General features: G+C 35.9%; 2 protein-coding genes across 3 annotated transcripts in view; both read left to right on the top strand.

Moving 5' to 3' along the window:
- The window catches only part of LOC127961036 (USP6 N-terminal-like protein), a 37250-nt gene extending 19695 nt beyond the window's left edge, over window positions 1-17555 (top strand). Inside the window, exons 3-14 of the mRNA XM_052559962.1 lie at window positions 446-531; window positions 1374-1413; window positions 2435-2515; window positions 2649-2756; window positions 3606-3715; window positions 6313-6361; window positions 6437-6557; window positions 7721-7815; window positions 8265-8330; window positions 9978-10077; window positions 10283-10435; window positions 14748-17555. Of these exons, the coding sequence (XP_052415922.1) occupies window positions 446-531; window positions 1374-1413; window positions 2435-2515; window positions 2649-2756; window positions 3606-3715; window positions 6313-6361; window positions 6437-6557; window positions 7721-7815; window positions 8265-8330; window positions 9978-10077; window positions 10283-10435; window positions 14748-15478 (1740 nt within the window). The 3' untranslated portion in view covers window positions 15479-17555. The remainder of the gene's footprint in view (window positions 1-445; window positions 532-1373; window positions 1414-2434; window positions 2516-2648; window positions 2757-3605; window positions 3716-6312; window positions 6362-6436; window positions 6558-7720; window positions 7816-8264; window positions 8331-9977; window positions 10078-10282; window positions 10436-14747) is intronic.
- A 2434-nt stretch (window positions 17556-19989) lies between these two features.
- b4galnt4b (beta-1,4-N-acetyl-galactosaminyl transferase 4b) overlaps window positions 19990-24157 on the top strand; it is an 82570-nt gene continuing 78402 nt past the window's right edge. For both annotated transcript variants that reach the window (XM_052562261.1, XM_052562262.1), the window contains exons 1-2: window positions 19990-20714; window positions 20938-21148. In XM_052562261.1, coding sequence (XP_052418221.1) covers window positions 21004-21148 — 145 coding nt within the window. In that variant the 5' untranslated portion in view covers window positions 19990-20714; window positions 20938-21003. The remainder of the gene's footprint in view (window positions 20715-20937; window positions 21149-24157) is intronic.

The following is a 24157-nucleotide window of genomic DNA, read 5'->3' on the forward strand; positions in this document are numbered from 1 at the left end:
GTCAACCACCATATAAATTCAGGATTTTATTTGCCTCACAGTGTCAAACACAGTTTAACTGCCTATTTTAATCATTGATTTACTGCTTCCATAATCACAAGAAAATGTACCAAAGAAGAATTTAATAGGTAACACTTTAGTAATAGGGACCAATTGTCACTGTTAACTGGTTGCTTATTAGCATGCCTATTATTAACATATTTGCTGTTTATTAGTACTTATAAAGAACATATTCTGCATGACCATATTCTACATCCATAATCAATGCTTAAGCATAACAACTACCTTACTAACTATTAATAAGTTCTGATTCAGAATCTGCTGGATTTAAAGGTGCTTACAGTAAAAGTTGCCTGGAACTGGATAATTTGTTTCACCTTTGATAAACTCTACACTGTTTGTGTTTAGATGAGTCAAATAAAGCATGCGCTTGTGTATATTTCAGGGTAGAGACGCAGGAGTTCAGATCGATCCTTGGGAGGATGCAGACTACAGCATATACAGAGTCACAGATCGCTTTGGATTTCTTCAGTAAGTCCTGGTTAAAACACAACACTTAGTTTCCATATTGGCATGTTGAAGGATGCATTTATTGCTTCCAAAGCCCTGTTAAACTACTTTTATTTTGTCTGAAACAAACCTGTCACTCATAATAGCTGAGTTTTTTAGTTTTGAATTGTACATTTACTGATTTATTTATTATCAACATTGTATATAAACACATTTAATACAATACAAGTTTTCTAAGTATTAATTTCTAAAATTAATAACATTCAAAATTCTAAAAGATATTTAAGGATGCATTCAATTGACCAAAATTGACAGTAATATATATATATATATATATATATATATATATATATATATATATATATATATATATATATATATATATATATATATATATATATATATGTTTCAAATAAATGCTGTTCTATTCATCAGGTTTCTGCAAAAATAAGCAAGTAAGTAAATAAATAAACAAATAAATATTAAGCAACTGCTTTAAAGACTGATATAATAAGAAATATTCATTCATATTATTATATATTAGATCTGAAGACTAGAGTAATGGCTGCTGGAAATTCAACTTTGCTATCGGAGGAATAAATTACAATTTACAATATATTCAAATAGAAAGCAGCGATTGTAAATTGAGGTGGTATTTTACTATTTTTTCTTTGAAATGTAGCATACATTATGATTTTTAAATCTGTCTGAATCAAACACAAACCTCTGTACACATTACAATTGCAATTGCCTACTGTTTTTGGGCTATCCTAGGGTCTAAATGTAATCCCAGCCAGACAGCAATGTTTGTGATTGTATACTAGTATTCTATAGTTTTGTAACCCTATTTGTTTTTCCCACAGTGAAGAAGAATTACCCACACCCAGTGCGCTTGAAGAGAAGGTATGCACACACAAATTAAGCATATAAATATACTATACTGGTGATGTGTATTCAAACAGCATGTGAATATACTATTCAAAAAGCTTTTTTTAAATCACAGACAAATACACAAAAGAAAACACAAAGGATTACAGATTGAATCAGTAGCAGTGTGGAGGCTCTTATGTAAACAGATTTATGGTGACCTTCAGATGTAAGAGTACACAATTTTAGTACACAAGAGTGTGTGGCAGACACAGCTGGGCTGTCTGGGGGTGTGCTCTCATGTGACGTATTCACAGTGTGGAGGTTGCTGATGCATTTCCCAGCTGAAGTTTGTGCAGTCGTGTTGTGGCACGTAAAGGTTAAAGACTGGGGTGGAAAGAGTGAAAGCGGTCCTCAGAACAGATGTTAATAGCAGCAGGCTGATCTGAATGCCTGTTCTGCATCTAATCCCAGAGTATTCATTCAAATGGGGAAAGAGATATCGCTTCCTTAGACAAAAACACAAGAGGGTTGTTTGAGTCATGCAGCAGATATTTATTCTCATACCTGTCTGTTAATGGACTGTTAATACCAATGATGACATATTCTTTCAGCCTTTATCTTTTATTATTCAATTATTTTAAAAGACAACAAATAATTGAAATCATATGAAGGTGTGAGAACTAAACTGGGTTTGTAAAGATTTCTATCTTAATATATTTTCATATATTAAATTTATTTTGGTGATGTTAAGCTGAAATTTCAGCAGCCATTACTCCAATCTTCCGTGTCACTTGATCCTTCAGATATGTTTATTTGCTGCTCAAGAGACACTTCTTATTACTGCAAATGAATTATAAATTATTTAAAGACAAGACACAATAAAAAAAAGTACAATTATTAAATAAGATATGGTTATTTTATGGTTTTTGGTGATAATTGGTGTATGATTATTTGGTGTTTACTGAAAAGTAATGAAAATGAAACAGAATTTGTTTTATTTTTTTGTTCTTGCAAATCATAATTCATCAGATTACATTTTTTTCTACATGTGCAGCATAAACAGGTGGAGCTTGAAAGGGTGCAGAAATGGTTGAAGATGCTGAAGAACTGGAGCAAGTACAGGAACAGTGACCGGGTGAGCTTCACCTCAAGAGGTTGTGATCATTTCTCTGGAAATCAAGAGAGAGTACTGTGATGAAGCTCCACAGAGAACCAGAGTGATGCTTAAAACACACACACTTGTTCTTACACCTGGTGTCTTTGTGCAGATGATTAAGAGGGTGTATAAAGGCATCCCACTACAGCTGAGAGGACAGACCTGGGCCCTGCTACTGGATGTTGAGAAAGTCAAGAGTGACAATGCAGGAAAATATGAGGTACAATTATAAAGCGCGCATACACATTCAAACACAGTAGATTAATACATACAGTAGTTTAGCTATGACCTATGGACACTATGTAGCCCCTGCATCTCTTCTGGCCTAGAGCCAGTTGTTTGGTGAGAGTAGGATTACTGAAGTGGTGTTGTGGTAGAGCTATTTCAGAGGTATTAGAGTGTGATCTGAAAACAGACAGATGGCTGATAGAAGGCATGAGAAGAGATAGAAGAGAACAAAACACAAGCCAAACAAACCTTCAGAGCTGCTGAGATTTTACAACAAGCAAGAAGTATTTTCACTGTGTGTTGCTGAACAAGGTGTCCTGGTGGTGATATCGACGTGGTCAGTAAAAAATTAATACTTTTCTTCAGCAAGGACACATTAAACTGATCAAAAGTGACAGTAAAGACATCTATAATGTTACTAAATGTCTATTTTCAAATAAATACTGTGTTTCAGATTCTGATCTGATTTATGTTCTGCTCTGAGGACATTATGTTGATATGTACTTCCACTCCTTTGTTTATTTCCTGTTTTCTTTAGTTTATTTTAGTTATGTCCTAGTTAGTTTCCAAGGTAACTGTTCTTTACCTGTGTCATGTTTGCTTGTTAGTTTTTATGTGTATATGTTGCTGTGGGTTTGAATTATAAGTTTGTCGCTTATCGTCACTGCTTATGGTGTTCTTAGTATATATTTCACATTATTAGTGTTGAACTTTTTTATAATATCACATAATATCACATAATTAAATCTAGAAATGGTTGTCTTCTAATTTCATCTTGTACTGCATGGTAGCTTATCAACAGTGAATCTATTTTTGATGAAGCGATTTGTTTGATTGACAGAGAATGAAGGAGCAAGCCCAGCTGTACTCTCCAGAAATCAAACAGATTGACCTTGATATCAACAGGACCTTTCGAAACCACATCATGTTCATGGATCGATTTGGTGTAAAGTAAGTAACACATAAACACATTAAATTCATTTAAATATATTCCTTAAGTAGGGATGTAAAATATAGATTAATTCCATAATCGATTGTAATTTAAATTAACGATCAATTAATCGATTAATCGTTAACCATAATGCTACAAAATGCATTTATTGCAGGCAACAGTCACTGCCATGACAGGATGTGCAAAAGCCACACCCACACACGCACACACACACACACAAAATGCTTTCTCACTTGAATTAACAGGGTTTTAGTCTGAATAAAATGCTAGTAATGGGATTATAAAATGACTAGATGTGATTGTGATCATTTCCATACGTTTGAGATAATTTTATTTTGTTGACTTTCCTATTCCACACGGAGACCACTAAACGCGCCTCTTTAAATGGTTTTGTGGTGCACGTTGTTGTATTTTAAAACACAAGTGCAATGTTTTCAATGTGAATTTTTGCATTCCAGTAGGCCTAGCCTATTTGTTTTTAAAAACCCGACATACAGTACATTAGATCATGACGGCGCGCGCGTGCGAGCGTACAGACGAGGACGAGCGAGCACGGCTTTGGCTAGATTTATTTGGAGATTACTGCTCATGTCTCATTCGGCACAAATCCAAATGTTTCCATATTCACAATGTATTTGAATGTTTAACTATTATTTATAATGTAAACTACTTACACATTCGCAGATAGACAGAAAAGATGATCCTCTTCATATGAGCAAAAACGTCCTTGGAACAGCAAAGATGACCAGTATACTACGGCCTTTTTAAACTGACCAGTGTAACCTTTTAAATGTTTAGTTGACTGTATTTTATTTTGATAATGAACAGACTGCGATGTAAGTTTGAATCGCTAGAATATACATGTGCTCCAGACTCTGCCGCGATCGATCTGAGAAAAAAAAAAAAACTTTTTCGCAGGGTTAGGAAAATGTTAGATCATGACCATGCATCTGGATGCTGTTCAAGATATAGCCTTCTTTAATGTGGCTTTGTTCTGGTTTGCCAGTTTCTTTTCTTAAATCTTCTAATTTCGCAGGTTTATTTTATTATCTTTCACTTTTAATCGCATCTCTTACTGTGTGTGGTAAACATGCAAAGGGAAATGAAAGATTTCATGAATTAAGAATTCGTTCTATTTATTAATTTATTGCCTTAATTCAGTTAAATCGTGGGTTATTTAGGGAACAAAATTAACAAAACATGGACAATTGCCACAAATTAATAAGTCATAGGAAGTTAGGAATGAATTAACAAGTTGTAGGAATGAATAGTCTATCTGTCATGTGTCCCGCAGCACTCAAAGCGCAGTTATCTGATGAAATTACTTAGTTACTACATTTCTTTTGCCTTTCATGTTGAATGACTTTTGTGTTGTTTCTATTTTAATGTACTGTACTTTTAAAGTTTAAATCACATTAAAAGCTTAAAGGGTTAGTTCACATGGACTACTTTGAAGATGTTTTTATTACCTTTCTGGACATGGACAGTATACCGTACATACATTTTCAATGGAGGGACAGAAAGCTCTCGGACTAAATCTAAAATATCTTAAACTGTGTTCCGAAGATGAACGGAGGTCTTACGGGTTTGGAACAACATGAGGGTGAGTCATTAATGACATCATTTTAATATTTGGGTGAACTAACCCTTTAATTAGTACACTGTGAATTAATGATGATGCATTTATATACGGTCACCGTCACTCACAGCCACTCGCACGTGTTCTGCGCATGAGCCGCATGCAGCCCAACATTAAATCAGTTAACTGACCATCGACAGCCTTAATCGATCAATCTCTTATCGAAAATTAACCGATAACAATTAATTGCTAGCCTTAAGTCATACATTTAGTAAGGTTTAAAAATTGCCCCTGTAGAGGTTAGAAATGTCTCTGGAAATCAGTTTAAGGGAAATAATGTCTCTTTATCAAAATATGTATATTTGTTTAGGTATATAGGATTAGTTTTCAGTTTTAGTCCTCCTTTTTGGTGACATGGCCTCTTTAAACATTTCTAATTGAAGGCTAAGCTCGTAAATTAGAAGTTTATTGAAGCAAAAATCATAGTAAATATTGAGAATTGGTCCCCAAACTAAAGTGTGACTGATATGCACTTAAAATACAGACAAATTTACAGAACAGGGACATGTACAGTGCATGTGTTTACTGCAAAATCAATGCACACATTTGCTCAAACATTTCTCGTATTGGCTATTTATGTGCTTTTATGAAAGTGCCAGAGTGTATGTTCATCAACTTCTCAGTCTCTCTCCACCACTTCTGCAGACGATCTCTGGAGCTGATTTCTGCGTTTTGAGAGCTTGTTCCCCAAGCAGGCCAGAAAAGGGAGTGATGTCACTGAGGATTTAATAGATTGCAGGCCTTAGAGAGCCAAGTGGAAAGTCTTGCTCATCTGAAGGGTGTCATTAATGCTCACACATGAGGGGAGGGCCTCAACTTTAATTTGAAGGAACGGATGTATCTTTGTGGAAAAATATGGATGTTAGGTTCATGTGTTGTTGATGTGTGTTTGTTTCATTGTGCACTTTCAGTAAAAGACAGAGTTTGAGTCTGACAACACTTTTCTTCTTTTCACAGGCAGCAGTCTTTGTTCCATGTGCTCTCTGCATACTCTGTTTACAATACGGTAAGTATGCATTCACATCTAGGCTTAATAAAGAGATGTTACATAATAGCTGACTTTGTCTGTTCTTGTCCACAGGAAGTGAGTTACTGCCAGGGCATGAGTCAGATTGCTGCCATACTGTTAATGTTCATGAATGAAGAAGATGCATTCTGGGCTTTGTCCCAGCTCTTAACCAGTCAGAAACATGCCATGCATGGTGAGTTCTCCACATTTATTCTGCTCTTGGCTAAGAATTTTAAAGTAATTTTTTTTTAAACATTAAAACTTCATAAGGCTATATACATACGATAAAACACTTCCATTTAAAAGTTTTGGGTTAGTATTCATTAATGTTTTAAAAAACTTCCTAAGCTACAGTCAATTTGATTAAAAACACCGTTAAATTGTTATATTGTGAAATATTGTTACAATTTAAAATAACTTTTATATTTTGTAATATAAATTATTTCTGTTAGCAAAGCTAAATTGTTTAGCATCATTACTCCAGTATTAAAGCTGCGGTAGGGAACTTTTGACGCTCTAGCGGTTAATAAACAGAACTTCTTGCGTCTTGTGGAAGAACATCGTAGCCAGAACTACTTCTCTCTGTTTATGTCTATGAAGAATCACAAAGGTACTGGGTTACTCCGCCACGGTACCCCCGAAGCAATCTAAAATAGTCCGAATATAAACACTTATTATAGGTGCACCCAAGTGATTCAGGACAAGCCAAAAACACGGTTTGGAAAATGGATTCATGGTGTACTGGCTTATTATATAAATTTTTCTACATTTTGAACACAAACAAAGTTATGGACCGCAGCTCTGATTGGTTGTTTCTTAACGGGAGCAGATGGCTTTCTGCAAATGGCAATAGGACCACTGGGAGGAGCCAGAGGAGCTTGATTTTTTTCACAAATTATCTGTCTCATATTCTACTGTCAGGACATAATGACAGGTTTAATAAATATGTAAAAAATATTTTTTTTTACAAAAGTTCCCTACTGCAGCTTTAAGTGTCACATGATTATTCAGAAATCATTCTAATATGCTGATTTCCTACTTAACATTTCTTATTATTTTAAAAGATGAAAACATTTGTGCTGTTTAATATTTTTGTGGAACTATGCAAAAAAAAAAAAAAAAAATTCAGGAGACTTTGATGAGTAGAATTTTTTCAAAGAACAGGATTGATTAGAAATATAAATCTTTTGTAACATTCTGAATGCTTTTACTGTCAGTTTAATAAAGTATTAATTTCTTTCAAGTCTTACTGACCCCAAACTTTTGAATGGTAGTGTACATAACACTTGTGAATTTAACAGAGATTATTATCGTAGGTCTAGTACTTCATTCCTTCACATTTGCAACCCATCACAGGATTCTTTGTTCCTGGATTTCCCAAACTTCAGCGTTTCCAAAACCACCATGACCAAATTCTCTCCAAACTTTTACCCAAACTAAAGAAGCATCTGGTAAGATTGTTGTGGCACACACAAGAGTACACCCTTACGAAAAGAAAATATATTTACCAATATACTTCTTAATATATGTTATTATATCCCTTTTTATTTTCTAATATATTATATATATGAATACATTGAATAATATATTGATGATACATATATTATGTAATACATTGCAAAATATACAAATGATTGCCGCTTTCAATATATTGCAATATATTGGAAAAAAATAATATTAAATCCCATATATAAGAATGTATGCCTAATATATTACATGATATTTTCCAATATACTGCAATATATTTTTGTTTCATAAGGGCAAAATAAGCTCAGATCCTGTATGACTATTTAAGTTACAGTAAATATATATATTAATTCACTTAACATGATACTGTATTTAATGCTGGGTTTCTTCCCTTCTCATTCCTTTTTTGTCTGTTTATATGCACTCTCATCAGGATAAGGAGCAGATGACCAGTGGGATTTACAGCACTAAATGGTTCCTCCAGTGTTTTATTGACAGGGTAAGTGTTTGATCTGAGCAGATGCATTGTAACCAAACTGACAATGGTTCTGTAAGCGGTTATTAGTAGATAGGTGTACGCGCTCAATTATATACTAAGCTTAGATCTCAAAAGCCAAGGAAATGATACATCAACTATGTGTGTATATTATAGTGTTGGTTCAGGTCACTACAGACAATCCTAAAAGTGGTGATTCATTTGGCTCTCTTTGAATGTAACTGTTGAGTCAGCTGTTCTGATTGCAACTGTGATTATGTTCCACCATCGAGGGATGGAAACACTTCTGGATCTGCTCAAGTAAGAGGTGTTTATATGAAGAGATGCTGGAAATGAGATCTGCTCAGATTTGATCATCTAAAAACTGAGGTGTTAAGGGGACATTCAGGTTTATACTAGCAGAGATTTTGACGCATTGTAGATGTGGACACAGAAGGAGGAACTGGGATTGAATGTCAACAGCAAAGCATTGATAATTAGTTAATACAAATGAATAGGTGTAGATGCAGATAAGTCAGGGACATCTCTGAGGAAAGAAACTGCTGATCTGTATAGTTAATGCAAAAATCTAAACTCTTTTATCATGTATTTATTATATGAAAATGCTTTAATTATGTAATTATGTATATAATTATATATGTTTACTATTTTTATTTTTATTTCATAATATATAATATAAACTGAAATGATTTAGGTTTACTTGACCTAGTTTTAGATCATCATCATCAGAAGTAAATGCATAATAATTGAACTTTTTATAATAGATACCCCAAAATATAATAGTTAAGGTTAAGGGTAAAACATTAAAATCTATAAAAATAAATAAATAAATAAATAAAATTGTAAAAGGGTAGTGACGGACGGACAGACAGACAGTTTCCAAGACAGTTTTGGGGACGTGATGCTGCCCCAAAATAAAGAAGCACCCTAAAATAGAGCACACTCGGATGAACATACGTTGGATACATGAGGAAAAATGTTTAGGTACGGTGACCATAATTAATAGGTGCCAAACGGATTGTTATTGGTTGATTTTTGGCACAGTGCACCACTTTCCTAAGTTTCTAATCGCTAGTTTCTGACATCCAACTTATTTTAGTAGCCCTAAATTTTACAAAAAAATATAAATAAAAAATAGGTTCAGAACCTACCCATGATATACTGTACGTAACATGGTCTTGAATGAAAATGGCTAATAAGAAGCCACATTAAAACACTGTAAAGCATGGCAGTGTAGACTGAGGTTGGTGGACTTGGTGAAGAGGAATTAGCCTTTAAGAAACTGAAAGAAAGGCTGAAGTACTTCTTCCTCTCTCCTTCTTTGTCAGGGCCTCTCGACAGAGGGAGCAGTGTGCAATTAGCAGACAGACAAGGGTGTTTCAATGTTTACTCTCCGCATACACACAATCCTGTGGGTTTGTTGGTAGAGGAAAGAGAGCAGACACTGTCAGCACTGCAGAAACTGGTCCAGCTCGGTTTCAGAGCTGTGCTTGTGGACTGGCAGCTTGCTGAGGCAGATTAGCTTTAGACAAGCAGAGGCTCCAGTTTAAAATGAAATATTCTACACATTTATGTTTTCCTTTATGCTATGAGGACTTTTGTGCAGAAATATTGGTTATAGTTTATCTACAAAGTTGTTTATATTTTCAGACCCCATTCACTTTGACCTTGCGTCTGTGGGACATCTTTATCCTTGAGGGTGAGAAAGTTCTGACAGCTATGGCTTACACCATCCTTCAGCTCCATAAAAGTGAGTGCATTTTTTTTTTCACAATACCGAAATTAAAACGATTTTGATCCAAAAAGCTGTAAACAAACGGCAGTAACAAACTCATAGTGCATGCTAATTGACCCGATTGCCTTGATATAAATTAAACCCTCTCAGCACATTATAGAAATCGACTGACTGCAGATTTGTCTGTGCAAAATGGCTAACTGAAGTTAATCATGTTCAGAACAATTGCTTAAGATGTCTCTGGAGGACCTGAGAGAGTTCCTGCAGGAGAAGATAGGAGAGTCCATCTACCTCAACGATGACCATGTCATAGAGCAGCTTAAAGTTTCCATGTCTGAACTTCGCAAAATGAAGCTTGACCTCCCACCACCAGGTTCAGCAATTTACTTAATATTATACTGTATCTATAACGCATTAAGTTGTATGATCGTGTTGATTTTTGAATGCTTTGATCAATTAGGATGTCACTGTGAGTCGTTTTATGTAACAGAACCCGTTTGTATCGCTCATATGCATATGAAATGACTTAATATATATATTTGACATTTTATTTCAGATTTTTTTTTTTAAGAAGTACTCTTATTCAATAAGGACACATGTTCATATAATGTTACAAAAGATTTAAATTTTTAATACATGATGTTCTTTTGACCTTTCTATTCATCTACACTTAAAAAAATGCTGGGATAAAAAAAAAAAAAAAAAACTTTGGTTATTTGGCAGCCCAGCACTTGCAGTGTTGGCTACTTTAAAGTGCTCATATAATGCCCAATGTAAAAAACAGTGTATATGCACATATATGCTGCATATATGCACATATATGATAATATATATATGCTGCATATACAGTATGCGTATATATACTGCATATATGCTGCATATATGCCATATATATATATATATATATATATATATATATATATATATATATATATATATACTGCATATATGCGTATTTATACTACATATATGATGCATATATGCTGCATATATGCGTATATATGCCACATATAGGCGAAATTGAGGTGCATATATGTGCATATACAGGAAATATAGTTCTCCTGTATTGCTTCCTAATATCCACATATAAGCCCTATACATACAATATATGTCTTCTATATAGCTAATGGCAGGATCTGGTCATTTTGTATCTCATATCCCATTTTTGACTGTCATACATGATGCCTAGCTCATATTTTCTATCGTCAAGGCAAAAACTAAGAATTAATGAAAAAAATTATGCAAGAACTTATGTATGTGCGAGCATGTGAAATTGGTATCACATGTATGAGCCGGACAGTAACGGAGTACATTAACTTGAGTACAGTACTTAAGTACAATTTTGAGGGATCTGTACTTTACTCGAGTATCATTTTTGGGGAGTACTCATGACTTTACTCAACTACATTTGAGAGGCAAATATTGTACTCTTTACTCCGCTACATTTCTATCAATAACCGTAAGTACCCGTTACTTCTTCGGCCCCATCCACACAGAGACGGACCCCCGATCTTTTTTTCCCCCGTCTCAAGAAATATCCGCGTCCACACGAAACCAATGTAGTATACATGCCAGACCAGCATGTGGCGCTGTAATTCTGCCACAGAGATACACTTAAAACGGAGAAGAAGACATGGATTTGCTGCGCGTGGTACACAAATGAACATGGAACAATACATTTATTAATCCATATGTACATATGTATGTGTGCATACATGTACATATATGTACATATAATATAGGAAAACGGCCAAGTTTATATATGTCACATATATTAAAAACCTATATCAAAACCTATATTGAAACATATATGTTTATATAGGTTTTTTCCATGTGGGAAAACACGCTGGTTTGTGGAATTCTCCTTTAATGCTAATGAGCTCTGCTGACCCCGCCCCTCTCTTCTGATCTGCTCTCTGAGAGACTGTTTACTTTAGCCACATTCATAGTGAAACTTGCTAATAAGCACATTAATTATTAGGAAAGGAGATTTGCAATGATTCATTATTAAAATATATTATACTCACTGCTTCTCTAGGTGAGGCTGGATCATTAATGATTCGCGCAAACATAAACGCTTTTAAGTAGATCAAGGGGGCATTCCCTTCAGATCCAAACGTAAGTTAATCCTCTTCGATTTCAGTTGCTCAGATGTCAGGAGTAAATGACTACTGCTATGTACATTATTACAACCAACAACAAAACACCTCAATCACTTAGGAGTCATGCTTGTCTTCATCTCTGACTGATGATGGCTCACTCAGGGCAAGTTCAGTCTGTGCTGAAATGCTGCTGTCAATTAAACAATCATGGGAGGGGTCTCCAACTGTGTCACGTTACATGGTCAGACGGCTCGATTTGAGAAAGGGGAAAACATTTAACGAGATTACAAAAAAAAAACACTTTGATTTTTACCATTATAGAGTGGTTGTGTACACACACTGCCAACACACATTTCAGTTCAAACAAGTAAAAGTGCATGTAGCATTATATGACCCCTTTAACACTGTTCCTGTGGGTTTTTTTCATGTTTTTCATGCCCCCAGTACCTGGAGTGCGAACAACAACATGTATTTTATCTCCCGGAATGTGATTTTTACTGGGGGGGACCCCCTCGAAACGCGATTAGGCTAGTTTTAGGCTAGTTTTAAATAGGAATTGGTCGGGTCTTTCTGTGAAACCTGGCAAGCTGAGTGCTTGGTAAATATTGGACAGAACACATGCTTGGTTATTGAATAAAATCCATTTAAAACAAAAAATCGTTTCAAGCTTACTAACACCTCATCCTTATGTTGCATTGTTTAAAACAATAATTTACAGCACAGTAAAGACTTTATAAATGAAATATGTATACAATGTGTATACATATGAAAATGTATACAAAACTTTATTTCACTAATGAAGTGTACCAAATTGGCAGCAGTGCTGAGAACACTCTGGTTACTGAGGTAAGTTACTGATGTAACCTTGGTTCCCTGAGATAAGGGAACGAGTGTTGCGTTATCCTCCTGGTTTGAAGCCTGATTTTTTTTTTACGTTTGTGTAACTGCACAAACTAATGGTGCTTTAGCCCACCAGAAAGGGCAGAGCCAACCTCTATATAAGTCAGCTTAGCAGTTTTGAGCGTCATGACCTGTAAGTCTGTTGATTATAGTGCCTCAATGGGCAGGCCTCTGAGGGCCCTTAGGACTAGAGACAAGTTCCACATCAGCACAGTCCTGGGATGAGGAGGATTTAACCTCTAAGTGCCATTCAGAAATGTAATGACCAAGTCGTTCTTGCTGATAGTCTGGACACGTCACATGAGTTTCGGCCCTGATCTCACAAAAGACTGACCATTTGTAGACTGAGCTCTTGCTTCTACAATGGTGTTTGACACTCTCATGGAGAGCTGGCTAGAGTCCTGTCGAGGGACCAGACATTGAGGTTCCACAGCTCTGGCTGGGGATGCCAAATCCTGCCCTGTGCATGTGAGAGAAGGTCTTTCCTTAGTGTAAAGATGACAGCTGGACAATTTCTGGAAACCAAGGTTAGTTCCTCCAGAGTGGGGCCTCTAAGAGGAGGGCACATCTAATTTCCCTGACTTGCCTGATGACCCGAGGGAGAAGAACGATTGGAGGGAAGGTGTAAATATGGGTGTTGGGACAATCATTGAGCAATAGATTGGGCAGTGAAAGTTGTCTGCCTTGCCCGAAAACTGACCAGATCATCTGAACCAACTGAGGATGTAGTCTCCACTCTCCTGGAGCTACATTGTCCCTGGACAGCATGTCCACTCCCTTGTTCAGTCTGCCCGGCATGTGAACTGCTTGTAGTGTGTAAATAAGGTATTCACTCACAACATGTGAGTGAATAAACAATGACAGAAATGAAGTTTTAGGGTGAACTATCCCTTTAATTACAGTCGGCAGCATGTAGCCTACTGTACCTTTAAGACCTGCACACATCTAATATACAGACATGAATCTGTTTCTTTTTTAGTTATTTACTTTAATTTTAGACATAACCAACTAAAGCTATACATAAACATTGTGTGTTTTGACAGTATTAACACAAAACGTAACTTAGTTCAGTAATCCGGCAAAGGGTACACTCTTTAAGTGTGCTCAGAAAAACCATGCGTCAGAACAGCACATGAATGAAACATTTAAATAACCAGTAAGGCTTTAGAGCAGATAAAAAAAAAAAAAAAAAAAAAAAAAAACCCTTACAGTACTTGGTTGGAGTACAGTACTTGGTTGTGAATAAGTGCAGTGTCCCATGAGAGTAACTCTACCGCTGAGTTACGTTAACACTGATGTTAATGTATGTCGTATGTATATTGATTCCACGGCACCAGAACTGCAGCTGATAAAATGGCCAATCTTTGTAGCACAATAGAACGATAATTCTTCAAAAGCAGATCTTGGAGACATTTTTAATGTCCACGATCAAAAATCTTCATATCGCACACCACTAACCTCTCGGTCGGGTCGGACCTCAAAGGGGCAGGGGCTCTTGTGCATGCCACTGATTTTAACATTTAAATACTCATTATTTCATTATTCATACTGTATATGAAAACATATGCAGTGCTCTATCCACTTCACAGCATAAATGATATATATTTTTGGCCACAGCTAATAAGTTCATGTAGGTCACCTAGATTTTCAGTCCACTCTCATTCATTATTTCTGTATTCACAGCTAAGCCTGATGAGTTTCCACGAAAACCTCTGGGTCTGGAGCTGCCTGTTGTTTTAACTCCGGTCAAACGGCCTAAGCCGAGCCCTTCAGAAGATACACCCAACAAAGCCCAGCTCATCAAACGGCCACCTGCCTCTCTGCACATCTCTCTACAGCAGGAGTCCATCGTGCTGGATGACAGCCCTTCACAGGAAAAGAAGCCTTACAATGATGGAGGGACTGGGAGCATGTCTCCCCTCCCCTCACCAGACCCTGTTCTTGTGCACAGCCAGATTCCCCTCACACCTGATGGAATGATAGGAGCCCCTGAGGACGGCGGGGAATGGCCTCCTCCATACGAACCTCCTGTACCTGGGCTTAATGAGCCTCAAAACCCACCGGAGCTGTGCGACCCTACTCTACCTTCAAATGTGGATGATAAAAAGCCTTCACAAACATCTCATAACTTGGAGCAGGACACTTCAGAGACAGCAGAGGGCAGTGTGGTGGGCGATTTACCCTCAGACAATTTTGAATCTTTTTCAATGCAGCCGCCTGGAGTTTCCATTTCTGAAAATTATCAGGGACAGGTAAGGGATGACAGTTTTTCAGAAAGACTCTCTACTAAGATTTCAACAGCCTGTGAGCTGTCACAGTTACCTGCCAAACGAATCCCCACAGTCCATTCAGACCCTCTGTTCCAGCACCCGCCTCATTCCAGCCAACACCTGCCCAAATCAGAGACATTTTAAGCTGCCAACTGACTTTTATTCAAGTACTTTGCCAGTGGTCCTGTGGAGAGCATTATAGATTTTTCAGTTTTTCAGCATTTGTCTTTTCAGCAGTATAAGTTTGCTCTGGTTGAACCCACTTTGTGATGCTTTGGCACAAACATCGCTTCTGGCACATATGACAAAGATAAAAGCTTCATAAAAAAGTGAGCTGGCTCACTGCTTAATACACAACTTAGCATATAGCCAATTGTTTTATGAACAACTGCCTTCCAACTTATCTCTCACATTCTCTGGGTTTGTACAGAACTACCACTCAATCACACCACAACACCGCCGATGTCTTTGCAATTTCTGGGCACAAATTTAATGACATGGTGAAAGCTTAAACCGTGCTCTGCAATTTGACTTTTCACTACAGTCATTTCCAACATTCAAAATCAACTATTAGTTAATATGCTATCCCTAGTAAAAACCTAATATATTTAAAACACATTTATTTCATACTAAGTAGAGTTAGCATATTTACTGACATATCACTCGAGACTTACTAATATTAAAATTATAATTATTTAGAGTACTACTTGTGCACAATGCACATTTCTTAATATTAAGCCTAAAATATCACTATTGATGAGGAGTGTATTATCTTTGAATAATATTTGTCTTTAAATACATATTTAAAGTATACCTAAAGAATACTCACAATAGTTGCATATTAGCACAATCAAATATAATTTCAGGATATCTTTAGTCGGCCTTCAGCACTACTTCTGCACAATTAAATTAGTTGTTCCAAATTAGTATAGTAAAAGTACAACTGCAGGGTATTTTTATTAACTATATAAATATGTAAATGCATTTTTGTAGTATACTTAGGATGAAATAAATGTTTTTCAAATACATTTTAGTATATTTATTTTCCACTAGGGATGGCTCGACAGAATATTGCAATTATCTGTTAATATCACAGACCACTCCATGTTACATAATGCAGTAGCTTATCCTTTCTGATAAAAAAAGTAGAGTTATATCCTTGTAGTCTGTGTTCATTTGAATGCTTTGTGATGGTATTTGTTGATACCAGCTTTATGGTACAATTCCAATTTTGCAGTGTCCACGAGCCAATGTTTTTTTTTTATTCTGAGGAAAACACCACAAAATAGTTTAAAAGAATGTGCAGCAGTCTGTTAGAGTATGTACATCTCAAAATGATTTGGCACAGTTTCATTGAGACAGCTGCGGAGTCTTTGCGATTTGACTTCCCAGCTGATGGCAATATTAAACATGGCCTTCAATAAGATTCATAAATATTTTTCTGGTTGTTTCTAAACACAACTCTCTGTACATTTCATATTTGTAATTGTTTTCATTTGTGTGAACATTTTGTACATTTTAGCTTCTTAGGGTATTGTATTTTAATGCTTATAGGATTTAGCATTTGTTACATAAATGACTTAATTGTCAGATCTGCTCTCTGATGGTCTTATCTAGCATATGCTTGCTTTTGTAAACAGTCAACTGAAAGCTGTGCCCAGGAAGTGCTTCAGGTTTACAATTTCAACAGGTTGAACAGATTCAGATTCTGCTTTGACGCTATATGTCTCATCATTAGATGTAAACCAGGACAAAAACTACAACTTTAATCTAAACCAGAATAGCTGGGAATCAGTGAAAATAAGTATTCCAGACATAAATAATTATACATTAATACTGGTTATCTAAGCACCTTTTATTTTTATTTTTTTGGTCTCTCAGAATAACAGTGTAAACCTATTGTAAATCGAATACTGTTGCTATTATGCCATTGGATTAAGACATTTATGGTCTTTCATTCTATTACAGTGTGGTCACTGTCAGATGCCTCTGCAATGTCATGTTCATCTGTTTGAAATTCAAAAAAAAAAAAAAATGTTTTCAGTGCAGTAGCTATTTTAGTTATAGACAGTGTACATTCCCATTTAAGGAGTTTTTAGAACTCCAACCAAAAGGCTTTGGTTTTATTCAGTGTGTATATTGTAAAATTACGCTATACCTGTTTACTTTGTTATTCTATGTTTGAATTAGATTTGCATAAATAGAAGTTTTCTAATCTTGATTGTGTAGAATTATTTCGAAATATACAAAACACAACCAATTAAGGGAATTCTCCGTGTGACCACAAGAGGGCTCTGTAAATACACCGTTTGTTTACAATTAGATCCTCACTGATTCGCAATCTTTCGCCACGTTTTAGTTCCTTATTCTCCGCAAAAGTTAAAGACCATTATATTCTAGATCTTATTTTTCATCAACTTTTTTTGTAATGAAAAAGTCTTCTAGTGAACTGCAGCGTAGGAACAGCGATGGTTTAGATTTCCTTCCCATTGAGAACACACCAGAGACACAAGATTTGCTAGCATCATCAGACTACCTGTAATATGATGATCTTTCATGTTTGTTTCCTGCTCCCGGAGGACACTGACAGCATGTGGTGACACAGGTTTGGGTGATGGATGCCACGCCTTGGCAGATTGTGAGTGCCATACATCATAATTGAGCCTCGGTGAGAGAGAGAAGGGCTGACAGAAATAGAGCAGACGCAAAAAAAAAAAAAAGGTTGACACCTCATCACTCATCATCATAATTGAGCAGGTACTGATGCGCTCATCTGTGCTGAGTTCTGCAATGTAACACTTCATGCTACAAAGGTTATCGGACCACACTGTGATCTATTTAGCCACAGCCAATATGACTTTCCCTAGCCTTATGTTTTAACTGAATAAAAAAAAGAAAATCTAATTTTTTTTTTCCATCGGATTGAAAGACAGCAGACAAGTATATAAAGCAGGACTGGGGAAAAATATTGTCAATTCATTTTCAGCATTGGTTTTTATCAGCTCCTTTGAACTGAGACAGACAACGCTCAGGGTTTATAACCCTTACAAACTGAACATTAGCACTCAAACCACACACTTGGAAAAGTTGAGATTACACCTACCGTTCTTTCTCCTCCTGCTTTGTGCCTGAGGTTATCTGTTCAAAGACATGTTTATCGAAACCATTGGTGTTTCAGCATCCAAAACAAGGAAGGCAGGCATCAGTGTTCAAAGGTTAGGTGCCTGGAAGAATTTTCTCCAAAGAGAGCACCTTTTATCCAAACATACTCAGGGTTTTGCTAAAGGATGATTCATTTAGACCAAACTGTTATCCAGTCCTCATCCATGAGCCTTTAATAGCTCTTCTGCTAAAGACACTTCTGCTAGAGTATTAGGCATGGTTCAAAACAGAAACTGCTGTAAATATCATCATGCCCACATACCTAAAACATACTTAAACATATAAAAGATTTATATAATATAAATATAATACCTTTATATAAATGCTAAGATGAAAAATTAAAGTTAAGTAATGCTATTAGTGGGATATTACAATTAATATTTTCACAGTTTTTTATAGAATTAATTTACATAATATAAGTGCTAATCCAAGCATTGAGATTTTTTTTTTACATATTATTATTAAGTTACATTCATATTCTAAAAACTTAATATGTTGACCCTGGACCACAAAACCAGTCATAAGTCACATGGTTATATTTTTAGCAATAGCTAACAGTACATTGTGTGGGTCAACATTTATTTTATACCAAGTTCCATGAAGATATTTCATAAATTTCCTGCTATAAATATATCAAAACTTATTTTTTTATAATAATATGCATTGCTAATAACTTAATTTGGAGAAATTTAAAGACCATTTCTCCAGTATTGGAGAAATACTGTATTGAATTGTTTTGCACCCTCAGAGTTTAGATTTTCAAATAGTAGTATATTGGCCAAATATTGTCTAATCTTATCAAACCATACAAAATTGACCCTTATGACTGCTTTTGTGGTCCAGGGTCACATACAGTATGGTATCAAACAAGATCAGGGGACACATTTATTCAACAGTATTCAAGTTTATATTACAAGATTATTAGGCTATTATATGTATTTTGCCATAACAGTGTGGATACTTTTTTATAAACTTACATTTTCATAGCCCAAATCATCATGTGACATAAATTACTCATTACGATAGGAAACAGCAGTCTCAGTCTAAAGGGAGCATACACTCTTAAAAATAAAAGGGTTCCTCAGGCGATGCCATAGAATAACCATTTTTGGTTCCACAAAGAACCATTCCAAAAGGTTCTTTAAAGAATCTCTATCTTACCTTTTTATAATCTGAAGATTATGTGAAAACAGAAAGGTTCTTCAGATGTTAAGGGTTCTTTATGGAACCATTTAGACAAAAAGGTTCTTCAATGGCATCGTGAAGCACCTTTATTATTAAGAATTTAATTGGCCTCTGCACTACTATTAAAAAGCCTACATATATTAATGCATCATTACCCTATTAGTAACTTGTTTAAAATAGAGTAACTGACGTCTATTAATAAGAGCTTGTCCATTTAAAGAGAATGAAGGGGCATTCAACAGTGTTCGGTGATCATTCTGAGCCCTTCAGGTAAAGCACTGTGACTGTGCGCCCATGAAGGTAACAGCTCCCTCTATCCATCAGATGAAGACCAGGATGCAACTATGGGATGCGGTAGGACAAGTGGGCTGATGCTGCTGAGGAAAATATTTCAGATTTCTTCCGTAGATGAGAACATCAAAACAAAAAGGACTTAAGACGAATGAAAATCACTCAACACAAGGATTTGAGATGGCACCACACGAATATGTTTGCAGTCGTTGATTTCGCCTGTGAAACAGACCGAAGAAACAAAAGCGTGCTCGTGAATACCAGCGCGAGAAGAGGCACGAGACAAAACCACAAAGCAGCGACGCTTCATTGATGTTTTCACAGCTTTATTTGTCTCCAGCTCTCTTTCTTTTGCAATAAACGAGACTAAACCGTGAAAAACAAATAATTTAAGGCTTCCAACTGTCCGCTCATCACATAACACACCTGGAATAAGGATTTGTTCAAAACTCTTATGGCAGTAACAGGACTTTATGAAAGCCTCTGTTTATGAAGACATATCGAAAAGGAAATGAGTGCGTACAGTAAGTTTGACGGCTGCTTCGCCCAACCCGTCATTGTGTAATAATGTGTGTGTGTCTCCTGTATTGACACTTCTAATAACAGAAATGATGAGCTGCCATGATGAGCAATGATAAGCATCCAAGATAGACACAGGACAGCGCGGCATCAGCCAACACAAACATTTCCTATGGTGCCACCGGTCAGACATGCCAGTTTTACTGAGAAAAACACGTCTATGGTAGGTATTTGTGATTATTAAAGCAATAATAACTGTCTGTGTCATTTATGTCGAATGTAGATTATATGTGGCTGTGTAAATGTCATTTATAATAGATATGTTGTTGTTGAAAGATAAGTAGAAGGAAAGATTTTTTAGGTGTTCAATGGCAAATCGAAATCTGTTCTAACCTGGAGAGTATTGTGAGTGCAAAACATCATTTCAACATCTTTTGTCATTCTAGCTGTACAACATCAACGCTGAAGGGGCACAAGTCTGAATTTTCCACTGAGTGGGTGATGTTGCTGTGATGAGGATGCGCTTTCCTCTGAAGAAGATCCGCAAGCAGTTCAAACTCCTTCTGCTGCTCGTTTTGCTTATGTTTGCCATTGGGTTCACGTATCTTCACATAAACCAGGGCAAAGCCATCAAACTCCACCTCAACTATGGGAAAGGTCAGTATTTCTGAAACTCCACTATTTCTATAGCCTTGAAAGGATCATGGAACATTTCTCTTCAAAGGACAGTAATGTCCACTGAAGCTATAATAAACATATCTCCAGTAGTTTTAAATGGGATTGTGCACAAAAATCCAATTGCTCAAAGTTGACTATTGTTACATATCAATTGAATCTTTCTTGTGGGTTTCAGAAGCAGGTTAATTAGCAAGGCAGTGCAGTAAAATTGAGCTGTCCATTGCTAAAGACGTTGTATGATCTAAATGAGGGTTTTTCCTTCCGGTTAAAGTTTAATTATTGCTTATTTCTGCCCAGCTAACTGCTGATTATTCCTAAACTAATTTGTACTCTGGGTTGTTCAGCCATTAGTACTACAGATAAGACTCAAAGCGGCTCTGTGCAAAGATGATTTTCCTTTATGCTTTTTGAAGAGAAATTAAGTCTAACCCACAGGCACAATTTGATGAATGTCCTGAAAGGTAGTAATTCAGTGACAAGAGTTCCCTTCCTTTTAATTACTGTCAGGAATAATCGCTTACCACACACAATTCTAGGAATACAAGTGGCCTTTTAAACATTTTCCTGTTATACTTGATAATGCGTGTGTGCATGTTCACAAGAGAGGTTGATGTAAAATGTTTTTTTTTTTACAATGTCCAGAATGTTATTCATATAGTTGATAACGAGCATAAAATTAATTTCGCTCAGACATATTCATCTAGCTCATATGTGACTTTTCTTCTCTTGACTAACACTGCTTTAACCTTGAAAAAAAATCATTTATGATATACAAAGACGTTTCAACAACAGTATTTAGTAAATTCCACATGCTACGTGTATAGTATTACAGATGTTGGTAAATAGTTTGAACTGCACAAGTTATATGTTTGTTATCAAATAATCAGTACCGTACATTCACTAATTAATATACTTAACTAAAAGCTTGTTTTTAACATTTAGCACTTTCTTCTCTTTTCCCAGACCACACCCATATATTCTCTAATGCATAAATACCTCATGTTTGCTCTGGGGAAACTTTTAAACAATTTCTAATTTAGCTTTCTAGTCCAACTAAATTGGATTTCTTAAATCATAGCCTCTCATTAACTTTTACCTGGAAGTCATATGTCCTTTGTTATTAGAGGTGAAGTAATTGTCACGGATTAGTTGATAAACCATGACTGTATTTGAGAGGAATAAATTTGTATATTTCTAATTATTGCATAAATGCTCAAGGCTTTTTTCCCCCTTGGTTTTCCACTGATTGAGATTTAAAAATGGAAGCTAGTTGCTATGAATTCGGTGGCTGAAGTTGACAGGGAGAGAAATTAGAGGTACAGGCTCTTTTAACCCATAGGTTAATGAAATTTGTGTTAAGCTTCTCTCAACACACAAGGTAATGCTTATGCAAATGGGTGTTCTGGACAGATGCCACTGTTATCTCAAGTAACACGTGCTATAGGTTGGAAGTAAGAGGGCTGAGCTCTAAAAATCTCTTCACCCCGGTTAGTCATTACTCAGAGGGGAGGTAAATGTCTTTGAGGACATGTTGATCTCTGTGGAGAAAGGTCTTTTGGAGTCACAATGAAATAAAAGTGACCAAGCCTGAGTTACGTAATTAGGACATAAGGCACATCACTTAAATTAAAGCTCTACAAACAGTATTTGCATTGCATTTATACTGTGCGTCTTGAATGTGCCTCTTTTCATCAGTGGGAGAGATCCTGCATTTGTGTTTAGGTGACTGAACAGTCCGTTGTCTGTTGACTTGGCTCGGGGCAAGGACACATGGAGCAGGTGGTGGTCCACTCAGCAGCAAGACAGGAAGAGCATAAAACATGCAGATTTTGATGAGCATACTGCCAGTCAGAGAATCCAGGCAGAAGCACATTTTGAAATATGAAATATTTTTCAAGATGACTAGGTAGAAGAGAGACACTGGAAACATTTTCTTTCTTGCAGTTATTTTTAGCTCATATATACGGCAGATTACTTACAAATCGTAGTCCATTATTGAATACAAATGACATGATAAAAATGGTAGTAATGTAATCTATTGCATTACACATTTTAGGTAATATATAGTATATAACTTATTGATTACTTTAAGATGACTTTTGACCTAAGCTCCCTATTTATTTGATAGGGATAATCTTGTTCCATACTGACACAAATATATGGGTAGTTGACAAATAGGCAGAAAAAAATAATTCTGATCTTTTTTAGAAAATATAAAGCGTCACTAACTTCATAAATTATTTCACTGCTTTTACAACATTTTTACTGAACTGTACCATAAATGTGTCCTATTGTGTGACAGCAAAAATTAAGATATTTTCTTTTGAATCATGCACGCAAAATTGGCAATCGCGTTGAACCTTTTGACAAGAGAAAAGGCTTCAGTAGTTAACCAAAGCTAACGACTGGGGTCACATACATCTTCCTAAACTCTATTTTAAAGGTTTGAGAGCTATAAGTGATGCAATACAAAAAACGATGAGCTAATAGGCGGTCATTTGCCCAATCTGCTCGCCAACTTACCTTTGAGGTTTACGGGCTTCTTTCTGCACCAAAGCATGTATCTAACCTAACTATTTTATCTCGTTATTGTATCCAAAGAGACTTATTTGGCGCCAGTAGACAGCCTTTTTTTCTCCCATAAATAAAAACCTTTCTACTTTGGGTGTTTTACATGCACAGTGCCAAGAGAGGCATGGTCTATAAGTAGGCCTAACAGTTAAACTTAATCAGTAAAATAATAATAGAAACAATTTAATGGTGGTATCCAAAACATCCAATTTAATTCAAGTATTATATTAGATACATTTTAAAACTTCAATGCACATGCTGTCACACACCTGGACTCATTTAGCTTGTTTTTGCCCGTGACCCAGTTTCTGTCTTCCGTGTTTAGTTGATTAGTTCCCAGGTGTCTATTATCTTCCTCATGTGTTCCATGTCCCTGTTAATTTAATGATTCCATCCACCTGTGTTTCCCCAATTATC

This window comes from Carassius gibelio, chromosome B7 (genome assembly GCF_023724105.1).
Source record: "Carassius gibelio isolate Cgi1373 ecotype wild population from Czech Republic chromosome B7, carGib1.2-hapl.c, whole genome shotgun sequence".
NCBI lineage: Eukaryota > Metazoa > Chordata > Actinopteri > Cypriniformes > Cyprinidae > Carassius > Carassius gibelio.